We start from the raw sequence: 13,954 nt of genomic DNA, 5'->3' as shown, positions 1-13,954 counted from the left end.
AAGTCTTTGTAATGAATATGCCAGGCACCTATCAGATAAAATCACTCAGATTTGCTCCAAGTTGAACTCCACTTTGAACTAGGTCCTATGAAGGTGAATGAAGCTTAATCTGCGGTTATCTGGGTGGAATTTGATCCTGTTAGTCCTGATGAATTAAGGTTCTAAAGCAGGGTTCTAGGGTTCTAGCTTAGCTATCTGTATATTCAAATCCATGTCCCTATTGACTGGTTAAAGCTTCCCAGCAGGTGGTTTCACTATCCCTTAAAGAAGCCATCCTAAAGACAACAGTGCTGAATAATTTTTGTACCACAAACAGAATCAGTGTGCAATTTGGAGGTTCTTTTGGATTCCCAAATATTGTTTTAGAAACGTGGCAACCATGGCCAAGAGCAGTTTTGTACAACTTTGTATTGTGTGCCAATCTGTTCCTAGTCACCATACCTTAATCACCTCCTGAATGGGGTAGTGCAATGTGCTTTATATAGGGCTGCCCTTGAAATGCATCCAGAAGCTGCAATTAATTAGGGTGACTGAGGCCCCATCAAATTTGCTTGGAAGTAGGTATTGTTAACACTAGAATATAATCTGTTAGTTTTTCTCAGTGAAAAATTTACCTTGTGTGTTCCTTGCCTTCTAGAGAGAACTTGCAGCTGGGCATTAAGACAGGCAGTTTCTCGCTGTAATTTTTCTTGATCTGCCAAACACTTCGATATTAAGCCACTCAGACGTTCCACTTCAGCCTGCAGAAAACTGCATTTACATGCAGATGATTCCACAGGCAATTTCCCTCTATCACAGGATTCTGCTGAATCCAAGACTAGCTGCTGTTAAAAGAAAATTGAGGAGATTCATGAATAAGTGTTATAGAAAACTGAAAATCAATACTATAGGTAATCATAGCTGGAAGAAGAAATTAGAACTACTAAAAGCCTAACAGATCAAAATAGTACATAATAGGAACTGAATTCTAGAATAATTAGCTAATTAGCAAATCTCTGCCAATGTTCTAGTTATAAACCTGGAATATATATTCCTTTGGGAACAAGGAAGATTTCATTATTTTTGAAAACCTTTCTGCTTCTTTAATGCTCTTTTCATATTCTTGTGTCTTCCCAGTTTTACTTATTTATAAAATTTATAGGTCCCCTATTTTACCTCAAGGTAACTCTGGGCGGCTTACAATCATAAAAGATAAAATTTTGTGAAACTATGACGAGATAAGGGTAGAATGAAATGTTCTTTACTAGCAATGGTCTCACACAATTCTTAGAAATCTCTATTTATAGTTTTGAGGGGAATGGTTTCTGTCATCCAACCTTAAAAGCTTACACACTTTATACACTGAATTATATTTCTTTCTCAGTTATGTAGATCCTTTTAGCCTAATAATTTCATGTATCTTATTTCATCTCTTAGATCAGCGGCTCCCAACCTTTTCTATACCTCATACCCCTAGAACGCTTCTGATATATTCTCATACCCCTTACAAACGTTCAAAATAATGGCAATGAATTATGCATATACACCATAATTTTGAAAACCTAAGTTTTCACATCCCCTGGAATATCATCTCACACCCCCAGGAGGTGCGAGCACCCCCGGTTGGGAACCCCTGTTTTACATGAACATTTTTTAAACCTTTCATTTTGCACCTTATTCCTTCCTCCAACCCAGATCCCAAACTACAGAAACTATTTCCATATAGTTATAGAAGTTTACATTACCCAAGACTCTGATTTGGATTCGTTAACATCAATTGGTGTGGGTGAAGGCATATGGAGTCCTTTTAGTTCATTGTAGGGAAAAGTTTCTTTGTCAGATCTGGAAGAGGCTAAGCTTTCAACAGAAGGGGTTTGTGGCATTGGGATGAACTCTGCATTCTCCAGCTCCTATGCCCAAGCAAATAAGAATATAAAGATATCTAACATGCTTATGTTGGGTATTACAAAAGAAATAAGAATGAGAGACCGATTAATTATTTAAAAAGTAAACGCTTTCTTTTAGCTCTGTCTAATATGTTGAGGATAGTGCATTCACTGCATTGTAATTGCTGATGATGCATTAGATATTTTAGCACACTAATTAAAGAGTATATTCTTTGAGATATATTCTGAATGAAATGGAATTCAATATTCCATTTCTGTTAAAAGAAACACTGCCTACAATGAATAATTGTTTTAACTGTTGAAGAGAAACTAACTGCTCTTCAGGATTATAAATTCATCTAATCTATATAAAGAAGTACTGTATACAATAGTATTAACTTGTTTCAGCTTTTTCTCAAAAACTAGATGGAGAAATTTTAAAAAATGCTTGCATCTCCTTCAATATTAGTTTTTAAGGGAAATTTTAAAGTACAAAATTACAAGAAAATATCAAACATAATAGTAAAATGATTTTATTCTGATAATTTAGTCCAAGCACAAATTTGGATTTGTTGCTTTCCACAAAGTTAAGATGAAACTCTTATTTCATGTAAAATTATGAAAAAATCTGCTCTCAACAATGGAAATTTACTGCTGAATTTTTCCTTATGGTTTTTATAAAAATGCCAATTGAGGCTATTCATGTTTTAGAAAAAGCCATTAATTCCAACTATTAGAAAAAGTTTTCCTTTTCCTTTTTTCTAACCATAGCAACAGTGAGTTACCTTGCGCAGCCAACTAGGACAGGAGCTGCTAGCAGCATTGCTATCTACAGCTACTTCTGTTGTGCTGATCTGATCTCCCATTCCGCAATCTGCTTCCATCGTTCTCCGGAAGCCTCTGCTATTATCAGGGCTCTCAGAATCCTGCTCAGTTTCTTCTTCCTCATTTGGTTCAGCTGTAGAACCCTGGGCCACTAAGACAAAAGAGCAGGGAATTAAAAATCTTAAATATTTGCTCATTTTAAGAAAATCTAACATTCTTGAAAATGCATGTATTGTCAGAATGGAGTATCCTTAAGACAGAATGCAGAATAAAAAACCATTGCTAATAAAAAAAACCAGAGAATTCTCATTTAATGACCATTTGTCATTAGCAACCGTTCAAAGTTACGATGGTACTGAACAAAGAGACTTATAACTAATCCTCAAAATTCCAGCTGTTGTGATACACATGATGTTTTACTTAACAGCCACATCATTTAGCAACAGGGTTGCCAGTCCCCATTAGAATTGTTAAGCGAGAACTACCTATAATGTGTAGAACTGAGGGCAGGGAGACAAAGAATCAAATTTTGGGGGTTTTACGAGGATTTAGTTCAGTAAGGAACTGCCACCATGATGATGCCGTGATGTTATCTCACAGTCAACACGAAGACAAAATTTATTTTGCCATAACATTTCACTTTTGCTATATCTGTTTTTCAATTACCACAGCATTGTAGTCATACATTTCTTATTTTCTCTACCAAAATCCTAATACTCTTGTATGTTAACGTCACACTAGCTGCTTTTCCTCTTTTTGTTCAAAATTATTGAGAACAGTTTTTGAATCCTTGAACATGTTGACAGGCGCGGGACGACTCAATGCATTACAGCCAATTGAAATGAGTGGGCCGGTGACGCGCTCAAGGAGCAGGGCACAGAAGCAATTGGCTACATAAGCGAACTCCCGGATCTCCTTTTACTTTCACTCTGACGATGTCAGCAGTTTGGCCGATGAAAGCTAAGTAACTTTATAACAAACAAGCTTGTTTATATTAAACAGTCTTGCTTATACTTCTATTCTGGTGTTCGATTTTCCTTTTGGTTTTGCTAACATTATATATTTTCCACGTATTTAATTGGCCCAACAATTTCTTTTTAGAATTGTTTTCATAAATGCATATTGTAATCATTGTGTAGATTGTACTCAATCGGTTTCCTTGTTTTAAATTCATCTGGCATGAATAAAGTTTATCTTCTCCTAAATTCCAGCCTAATTTGGTGGGGGGGGGAAATCACAAAAAGAGCAGAGATTCCAAAGAATTCATATCTGCCAGAATGTTCTGAAAGAGACTATAAATATTTAAAATGTATTCCAAGCAACTGAAATATTTAAGCAAGGTACATTGGTTAGGGAAAGCATAACTTCATTCTAGCAGTTAAATGAAATCTAGAAGATTGAAAAGACCTATAATATTGTAGTAGCTAGTTACTCAAAATGTCTTCCAAGAGCTAAGGGCCTGCTATCCAATTCTGGTCCTCTTCCACCCAGGCAAATTGGACTTTCTTAAATTCATCTTAATGTGATAATAGTTTTAGCATCATATTATATTATTACACCAGACAAGTCAACAAAGAAAGGCCATATAACTGCATTACGCTATTCTCCAATGAATGAAATGAAGGCAAAGAACAAACTGCTAAAGTGATTAATCAAAATAAATTCTGTCTTGCATAGTAAGGCCTTTATAGTCTATCTAGCAGTTATATCTTGACTCATTACAATCTACATTGTGATAATTGTGACTTGCAGTGAGAACAGTGACTTTTAAAGCAGCAACTTATTCAGTTGTTTATGCCGGAGATTGAACTTGATACATTTTTATGCAGAGGATGTGCTATTCTTCTGAATTATTCTTGTAATATTTTCTATAACAGAGTATTACTAACAGCCTGATTACTTACCAGTCCCAATGGACAGGCCACTGCTACTGGAACGAAGGATGGTTTTAGAATTTATAACTTTTTCTGGAGGAAAAAAAGAACATTTTCTCAGCTCAAGATTTAAAGAATATGGGAAACTGATATATAGATATGACTCATTCCTACATATGAATCCAAGTAATATGTTGTATCTTATAGTCAGAGAAGAAGATGAATGATCTACCTTCAGATCCCAGCATTTTTATACTTACCAACAATTATTATGGTATGCCATCCATGGCAAGATAAATCTGGGACATAATGCAAGGAGCCAAAAATGGGTCGAGGCCACGATGTACAAATATCAGAACTGTGAGCTCTCTCTGTTGGTGTCATTGCTAAACGGCCATTCCCTCCATTACCCCATGCAAATATATGGTTATCTGGAAAATAAAAAAGTTTATCATCTTAAAAGTCAAGAACTCCACTCTAGGTTTGAATGATTATTATTTATTTCTATTTAAAAATATAATAATGACCAAAAAAACACTGTGATTCTTATAGGAATATGGTGTTTTGTGAGGCTTAATTATATATTAATAGCAAAAAAGTACTTCCTGACTTATAATATATTGCATATATATTGTGCTTTCCAGTCAGTTTGGATTTTTTATTATTTATTTATTTATGAGACTTATATACCGCTTTAAGTGCAAGCACTCTCTAAGCGGTGTACACCAGTAAGCAATGTATATATATATTTACATTGCCCCCAACAATCTGGGTCCTCATTTTACCTACCCCGGAAGGATGGAAGGCTGAGTCAACCTTGAGCCGGTGAGATTTGAACCGCTGACCTGCTGAACACAGTCAGCTAAAGTGGCCTGCAGTACTGCACTCTAACTGCTGCGCCACCTCGGCTCTTATAATCTATAAGCCAGACATGTCAAACTTGCGATATCATGTGACGTCGTGAACGTATCGGGCCAGTTTTGCTGTTGCTGGCAATGGGGTGGGCGTGGCTTCCAGATGACGTGTCCGGCCTGTGGGCCAGCAGTTTGACATCCCTGCTCTAAACAAACCATTTATGATTCTTTACAGACTACTCAGTTTAAAGAAATTCACATCAACCTACTAATGCATATACTTACCATCAGTAGCAGCTATGGTGAACTCATCACCACAGGACACTCTGATGACCTGTTTTCCCCCAAGGGGCCCTCCTAGTAAATTAATGCCCAGGTGCTTCTTATAATCCCCAACACCCAACTGTCCACACTTATTGGAGCCAAAAGTAAGCAGACGACCCCGCTCTGAAACAAAAAAAATTAGGTCATTAAGAACTAATAAAGCAGAAAGCTGAGAAACACTGTCAAATAGTATGTTGTGAGCTATAATGCAAGACATCATTTAGAACACTTGATCATTATTTGTTTTGAGGTTATAGATCACCTTTCCATGGTAGTATGAAAACAGCTTCATTCATCTTAAGCGAATTTAATAATAATAGGCATCATTTCTTCATATTTTTAACCAACATACATGTTTTTCTATTAGTGTTGATTATGGTCAAGATAATTTTAGTCAGATACAGGCCCATCTGGAATTTTGAAAACAAAATGGCTGTAGTCCATTGACAGTGTAGGTATATTAAGTCACAAGACTCCATAATCAGTAGAAGAAAATCTTACTAGAGAGAATCCTGAGGTATTCTACCATTTCCTTAGCTCAGTGGTGGCGAACCTATGGCACGGGTGCCAGAGGCAGCACTCAGAACCCTCTCTGTGGGCACGCGCGCCGTCGCCCCAGTCCTAGGCCTTCAGCTGGGTTTTATAAAACCTTTTCGCTTTAGGCCTCCACCACCGTGTACAAAAAAAAAAAGGTTCAATTAATCAGTCAATTTCAACTTCTCGCGGGGAAAAAAAAAGATCTTGCAAAGTTGGAATTGATTGATTGAACTTTTTAGTCCCATCCAGTCTGCCGTTACCACTGCAGCCACGCCCACCCAATGGGCCACACCCACCCATCACCCAACGATGCATAAGTGGGTTTTGGGTTGCAGTTTGGGCACTCGGTCTCTAAAAGGTTCGCCATCACTGCCTTAGCTCCTCCTTATAAGGTTATATACAATTTCAGATTGTCTCTTTTCCTGATCAAATAGGAAACTTTCAGATAAGAACGGAGCTGCAATCACTTCCATTTTTCTTGTCAAAGAATTCCTATATGGCACATGTGCATGGACACACACAGAGAAACATATTTATTTCAGGAGTATTATTCTAATAATAATTAGCCTGCAGATTGATGTCTTGCTTTTTCATTTATTCATGTAAATGGTGTAATTGAATATTTAATGTAAATTAATTTTAGTGCTGTCTTCCGGAGGTTCAATAGAACAGTTCTGTCCTAGTTCTCTGGAGGCTGGGTTCATCTGATTCACCATCAACTGCTGGAGGGCAATCAGCCACAGTCAAGCTAGCAGAAAGTTGTAAGTTGCTCCTGTTCCCACTGCTTTGTTGCCCTTAGTCATTCTGTTTCTTTGTATAGGTAGGGAAATATCTCTGAAACTCTTACCCAATAGTTCATTAGTTGTCTCATTTTATTCCCCACTGCTAAGAATTTCAGAGTTAACATTCAAGATTTTATTTTTAATCCAATAAACTAATTTTCCCTGCTGACTGCAATGGTGTGAGATAGTTGATGGAGCTAATTTAACAGATTTAATATGTATTATTAGTTAAAATGTGCAATAATTGTAATTGTAATTCTGTCTTTCAGATAGAGGTTGATAGTTAAAAAGGCAAATAAATATACAGTAGGTAAGCTTGGTTGAAAGAGGAGAGAACTGCAGGAAAACATAATAGCTATCTTCAGTATCTAAAAAGCATTTTTGTAGAAGATAGGAGTGAACAGTTCATGTTAATTCAGAAAAGAAAACAGGAAAAAAGAGTTTAAATTACAAAGAATTAAATTTTAATTAGTCATCTGGAAAATGTTGCTAAAGGATGTTTAACAGACCAGATTGCCTTGGAAAGTAACGGATTCTCCTTTGGTGGAAGTATTTAAAAAGAAATTAGATGGCCATCTTTCAGAGATACTAGAGGCTTCCTGAATTGAGCAAAGGATTGAACTAGATGATCTCTAAGGTCCTTTCTAATCTTTAAGTGCTATCACTCTATAACTCCTAGTGACTACATCAGTGCAGTTACCTGTCAATGCTACTGGGATGGTTTGCATTACCTTCTTCCAGTGTTTTGTTTAATTCTATAACTTCCCAGTTTAGTTAATAGCTTTAAGATCCCCAGGCTATCACTTATACAAGTGAGTAATAACCAAAAACTGATACTGCTGAGATTAATCTGCTGTCACCTACTGAAGTTGTAGGTTAGTTTACCATTATCTAGAAATAAAACTACATCACAAGATAATAATTTGATATTACCATCGATGGCAGCAGTGTGTGTCTTTCCTGGAGCAATAGTGCGAATCTTGTAGAAAGAGAGTTTCTTGGCCAAAGTAAAAGTTGTAGCATATGGGATTTCTTGATAAGCCTATGAGAAGACATCAATTTTATAAAACCAAAGCCATGATTCTGTACATGCTTACACTTTAATCAAGAACAATGCATGCAAAGCTTAAGAATGTCTTAATATAAGACTCTTTGTGAATAAAGCAGTATTTATTGGTTCTTGTGTAGGCTTTCCAAACATGCATAAAATTATTTTAGAAATGTAAACCATATTCATTTGTGTCCCCCCCAGTTCCTTTTAATCTGTTAACAAAAATTTTGTTATGAATTTTAAAAATTATATTTATAAGCATCTATCATGAAAATGTTATTTCCCTACTTTCATACAGTGCCACTCACATCATGATTAATGATCCCTGATGTACACTGGTTCAGGCCTAGCTTGTTGAATTCATTCAGACCACAGGCCAACACCTTGCCAGCTTGTGTGAGCAGAAAGGTTCCATCACTGCCACACTGGACCGAGACAATATTGGAAGTCTTTTGAATTTCTACCTAAAAAAGAAATACATAAGATACCTCAACAACTAAACACAGTTGCTGCAAAGTCCCAAACAACAGAGACTTGGGTTTTGTATATATAAGACCCTAGTTTCAATCCCTGGCATTTCTTGACACCTGGAGTGGGAAAACGATAGTTGTGAAAAGAATCAAAGCCCTTCTAGTTTGCTACACGATAGTGACAAGAAGTCACTATTCAGAATACAATGAGAATTTACAAAATAAAGGCAGCCATTTGAAACATAACAATTATACAGTTAGTCCTCAGCTTACGACTATAACTGAGCCCAGAGTTACAGTCATAAGTTATTGCAGTTGTAGGCTGAGGCATCACATGACTGGTCCAGATTTTTTGCAGCAGTCAATAAGTGAATGCCACAGTCATTAAGCAACTGTGTAGTCATTAAGCAAGTCAATTTTCCCCAATGGACATTTTTGCCAGAAATTAAAGTTAACACTGGAAACTGGCAAAAAAAGTAAAAAAAAAATCACAGTCAGGTGACCTGTGGGACTCTGCAAATGACCATAAAGGGGAGCCGGCTACCAAGTGCCCAAATATGATCATGTCCCTGCAGAGTGTATACGTATATGGCCATCATAATTTTGAAAACAAATCATTAAATAGCTTTTTTTTGGAGGGAGACATAACTATGAACATTTGTTAAACAAGTGGTCAGAAATCAAGGACTACTTGTATACAGTATGTTAAAAGAAAAAGCACAATCACTTTTTACAAGTAACACTTGGAACACATATAAGGAAAACCTCATATCAATTTGGCACTTTAAAAATTAGTATTTCCAATTTAAAAGAAAAGCGAGGATAGGATAAACCTTTGTCTAGCACCATGGAGATATGCTGTTAATCAGAGCAGTTGTGCCTGATTAGTTATGTAAAGCAATATTTCTTCTATCTATCATCTGTTTTATATACAAAAAAGTAAAATAGAGTCATATGGAAAGGAAAGAAAAAAGAAAAAAAAAGAAAAATGGGGGAAATGGGGAAGGAAAAAGGGAAGAGAAAGAAATATAGGGTAAAGGAGAAAAAAAACAATGACTTCTAACTCTTTTGGTGCAGTAGAATAAAATAGTAACATTACAACCTCAAGTTTTTACTTTTACATACTAATATGTACTAGCCATGTACTAGCCTATAACAATGAATGCATCTCATTAGAAAAACCCAGAGTCAAAGTTTCATTGTTTTCATCTCAAATATAAAATATTTGCTCATCTTCTATCTAACTCTACATGGCTCCCAATCAAAAATTCTTTCCCCTTGTCTGTATTAATTTACAAAACCTTAACAAATATTTGTTGAATATTTGCTGAATAGGAAAGAAAATGTCTCAAGACTGAATTATTCTAGAAACGCAGGAAATACAGTTAAATTCAATTAGCTTTACCTTTTGTGGGATGGAGTGATCCTCTTCTGAATCCAAACCCAAGCGGCCTATATTTGGGGAGAAACAATAATGATGAATACAGGTAATAATGTTCAGATTCAAAGAAAGTTGTCCATCAACCATCTACCTTTCCAGAAGTACAAATCTTCATTTAATCTGGTATATCATGATAGTGCTCCAAGGAAATTTACTTCTATCAGTCATTAATCTTTGTCAAAGATTAAAGACTGCGTGTAGAGTAACCTACCATATTCTCCACAGCCCCATGTGTAGACCTCATGATTTCGTGTCAGCACTGCCACATGATTATCTCCACAGGAAACCTGTTCCACTGGATTGCTGGAAAAAAAATTGATCTGCCGGGGCTCCAGGACCTCAGACCCAAAAGCCTTGTCAATGCCAATGCAGCCATAGTAATCTGAACCAAAAGCAAAGGCTTGACCTTCATCTGCATGAAAACAAGGGACACATGAATAACAGAGGATGTACATAAAAATACAGTGGTTATCTTCCTCTTTAATACAGGGAGAATTTTACTACAGTGCAGTCTAATTACTTAAGCTAGGTCCAATATGGCTTAATCTACTACAGTATCCTACAGACACTAGATATTTGAATTATATACATAAAGATTGACATTTATAATCTATGTATTTTTAATCTTTGCTTCTTTTTCATTTTAACGATTTTATACACTCAATCACAAAATGTAATACTGTATAAAGGCTAATGTACTGGCATTTCAAAGAACAAAAACAAATATAAGTTGGCTTTTGGAAGCTGTCCTAATTCCAGCAGCTATAGGTTTGTCTACTTTCCAGATTTACCAATACCTGAGTATTACATATTCTCTTGTATTTTGGGTAGTGTTTCTTTTAGTTAATACACCTTTTCAATTCTTCCATGACATTTTTGATACATTTGAAGGGCTGCCATGTTTCCTGTGTCTCTCACCTGTAATACAGATTGTAAAGTCATCACCACACGATACTTGACGAATAGCTTTGCCCTGCAATTTTTCCACATGTTTAGGCTGTCGATAGGAAGCTTTATCTCCATGTCCCAGTTGGCCATGCAGTTTAGTGCCTCCCTGCATGTTCTATTAAAAAAATACATTTGATAAAGTGGTCTAAGAGCCAAGGAATATTGTTAATGAAAAGAAACTAAAAAAAAATAGTATAGACTATCTAGGAACCAGAGACACCTCTATGCTCTGTGTTTCCACAGGATGAAGTGGCCTATTTTTCCTTCAGCATCTAAATAATAATTATAGGGGTTTTTTTGTAGGTGTCCTATGGAATGCTGTTCCAGATGACCATCCAAATTTTGGAATGCTTTTTGGAAGATGTGGGAAGTGAAGAAAGAGAGAAACTCTTGATCTTTGGACCATACTTACAGTAGGCAAACTCACTGAATGAGGGAATACCACTTAGGTATCCATAGGTGGATTAAAATTAGACATGTGAATTGTCTGCTTATGTAATACTATCAGATATCAACAGTGATGTAGCATATGTCAAAACATAGAACATTAAACTGGGAATTCACACAGAAAAATCCCTTCCTAAACATAGATATTTAATATGAGTTAAATTCCATTTTGTACTGTCTTCACATACACTGTATGTATGTTTCTCCAGGATAAAGTTACTACAGTACTTATAATGGTTGAATATTATTTCCAGCATTATTTTAATATCTATTTTACATGAGGTCCATTCTGCCTGAGTTCAAGTGCTGGTTGGAACTGAAAGCTCTCTAAAGATTTGACTATTAGCACTTCTGTATAGTCTTCTCCAGGTATAATCAGTCCACCCTACATAGTCTAGCTACAAAGATGCTATGGCTATCCACCTATGAGACAGATGAAGAGATTGGGAGATTAGTGGCAGCTCCTCCCCATGGAACAGCTTGCCCCATGAGGTTGAATTACCCCCCATTCTTTTAGTCTTAGGTAAGTTGGTCAAAGCAGTCTTCTTCTGAAGGACATTTGGTTAAGAAAATTTTAAATGAAGATAGCAAGAGTTATCATTCTGGGATTATAATGATGCTTATGATTTAATAAGTATACACTTATTAAGCCATCTACAGCTGCCTCAAATATGTGGCATATCAATAACTGTAAAATAAATAAAATGTTAATCTCTAGGAACACTTAATTCCTTCCAGCTGATAAATTGGGCCAAAGGCTATTTGTTTAGTTGCAGTTCCACTTGGAGGCAGCTGGAGCCTTATGTATTTGGGACATGAATGGATATCCATGCTCAATTGGAGAGGCCAATGTGATCTGTCATGATGACCTCCTTGCAGTACAAGATGCAAATTCCTAGTAGCACTTGATCCCTTCATTGATGGCAGGTGCCAAAGAATAATGTTTTGGAGAATTCCCCCCCCCCCAAACTTCCCAATTTTTTTTGACACTTACCACCCAAGTATAGAGCTCTTTCTCCACAGTTACCACTGCAAAGTGAGTGTTTCCTGCACAGACCTGTCGGGCACTGCAGCCATTTTTAATAACATCCAGCTTCTGAGGAGTGGACTTTCCACCTCCCCATACATATACTTCACTACTGCGTGAAGTCACCACTGCAATAGGTGCTTCATTCATAGTACTTGTTCTGTAAATCACAAGAGATCTGTATGGATACACTGTTTACCATGAGCTGCTTTTCTAAGCCTCTAAAGAGAAGATAGATGGGAAAAATTTAATTTCCAGATTCCATGCAAAAACACTTCATATAAGTGCTAAGAGTTTTCCATATTTATAAATATACGCTGGCATGCTTTAGATTCAGAGGCTAGACAGACAGCATGGAAACATGGAAGAAAGCAGCATGTTGTAAGACAAATGAAAATCAGAAATCAATTTGAAGACACATATATATAACTTTTGAATTTTTAGAAGCAGTGACATGAATAAACTTATGAGAAGGTGTACAAATACATTGACAAATTAAACCACTAGCATTTTTAGCTGTATATGTAAATTGTTCAGTAATACAGCACAATTTATAAATAGGGATTCATGTAACGTAAATGAAATCTAAAGTAAATGATGGGCATGGTTAACAACACAAGTAAAATTAAATATAAGATATCATAGTTTAGCACTTGTATATTTTACAATGAAAATGTCTTCAAGATAGTATTGTTTTAAAGTAATCATCTACCAAGAAAAGTTATGCAAAAGTGAGAAACAGTCAGTTTCAGGTGATCTATGCTTGGAACAAAACACACGCTTGTGGTCTCTGCTCAAACCAAAACACCTGGACCTCCAATATATATATTTGGCCTAGGCATAGAGCCAGAACACACACACCTGGGCATAAGTATTCCAGGGTGGGATACAATGGAGGAAAGGCAAAGCCATTGGTAGTGGCACTGAAAGGGATAGAAAGGTGCTAGGAAAATAGGACAGATAGCTGGTTGGATTACACCATTCCTGATGGCAATATTTGATGGCAATAGCGGAAGAGGAAATAAAAAAGACCCTGGGAAGCTTGGAAGAAAATATAGCTGACTGTTTGAGTTACACTGCACTTGAATTGAAGATGCAGCAACGGAATTCAAGCATGCAAACAGCTAAGAGAGGTAAGGACAAGTATGATGCTGGCTAGTGCAGAGGCCATGAAAAGGAGGCGGCAGAGAGGACAGATATATCAGTTTTGCCTACCCACCATGCAAGACCTCTTCAGATACTTACTACTGTACTGTATTATCTCTAGAGTGTCCCATTTCATTGTATAAACACATGCACACACAGAAAGCTTAGGATAGTCTTTGGAGCAGCGGAGGGAGCCTTCCAAAGAACACAGCTGTTTTTTAACACTTTTGTGTTTTGCCATGCTAAGATACTTGCAGAGAGCAACTATTTTCTTCTGTTCTACTCTTCAACATATATTCTTTTACCTTGGGCGTTTGTTTGGGCCATTAAGAAGTGCAACCTTTTCCTCCATATCCCTGCCAG

The 13,954-nt window shown here is 36.5% G+C and overlaps 1 protein-coding gene and 1 long non-coding RNA gene across 3 annotated transcripts in view; one reads left to right on the top strand and one right to left on the bottom strand.

Annotated features, from left to right (window-relative positions):
- Nucleotides 1-13,954, bottom strand: part of NEK9 (NIMA related kinase 9) — a 37,009-nt gene that overhangs the window by 2,548 nt on the left and 20,507 nt on the right. The window contains exons 9-21 of one of the 2 annotated variants that reach the window (XM_039351697.1): nt 13,897-13,947; nt 12,413-12,605; nt 10,942-11,086; nt 10,235-10,435; nt 9,988-10,034; nt 8,421-8,576; nt 7,995-8,103; nt 5,704-5,865; nt 4,825-4,995; nt 4,595-4,657; nt 2,651-2,841; nt 1,725-1,889; nt 615-821 (exon numbers count right to left, since the gene is read on the bottom strand). In XM_039351697.1, coding sequence (XP_039207631.1) covers nt 615-821; nt 1,725-1,889; nt 2,651-2,841; nt 4,595-4,657; nt 4,825-4,995; nt 5,704-5,865; nt 7,995-8,103; nt 8,421-8,576; nt 9,988-10,034; nt 10,235-10,435; nt 10,942-11,086; nt 12,413-12,605; nt 13,897-13,947 — 1,861 coding nt within the window. Of the gene's footprint in view, nt 1-614; nt 825-1,724; nt 1,890-2,650; nt 2,842-4,594; nt 4,658-4,824; nt 4,996-5,703; nt 5,866-7,994; nt 8,104-8,420; nt 8,577-9,987; nt 10,035-10,234; nt 10,436-10,941; nt 11,087-12,412; nt 12,606-13,896; nt 13,948-13,954 lie in introns of both variants that reach the window. The other variant, XM_039351696.1, reaches the window with a different exon arrangement.
- On the top strand, nt 4,916-12,361 carry LOC120311769. The gene is made up of 3 exons (XR_005557728.1): nt 4,916-5,045; nt 6,923-7,040; nt 11,275-12,361. It is a non-coding gene; the product is annotated as an uncharacterized LOC120311769 (long non-coding RNA).

This window comes from Crotalus tigris, unplaced genomic scaffold, assembly GCF_016545835.1.
Source record: "Crotalus tigris isolate CLP2741 ecotype Arizona unplaced genomic scaffold, ASM1654583v1 scf7180000018371.15429387391:27106975, whole genome shotgun sequence".
Taxonomy (NCBI): domain Eukaryota; kingdom Metazoa; phylum Chordata; class Lepidosauria; order Squamata; family Viperidae; genus Crotalus; species Crotalus tigris.
The sequence above is the reverse complement of the archived record's forward strand: the minus strand, read 5'-3'. Positions and strand labels throughout refer to the sequence as shown.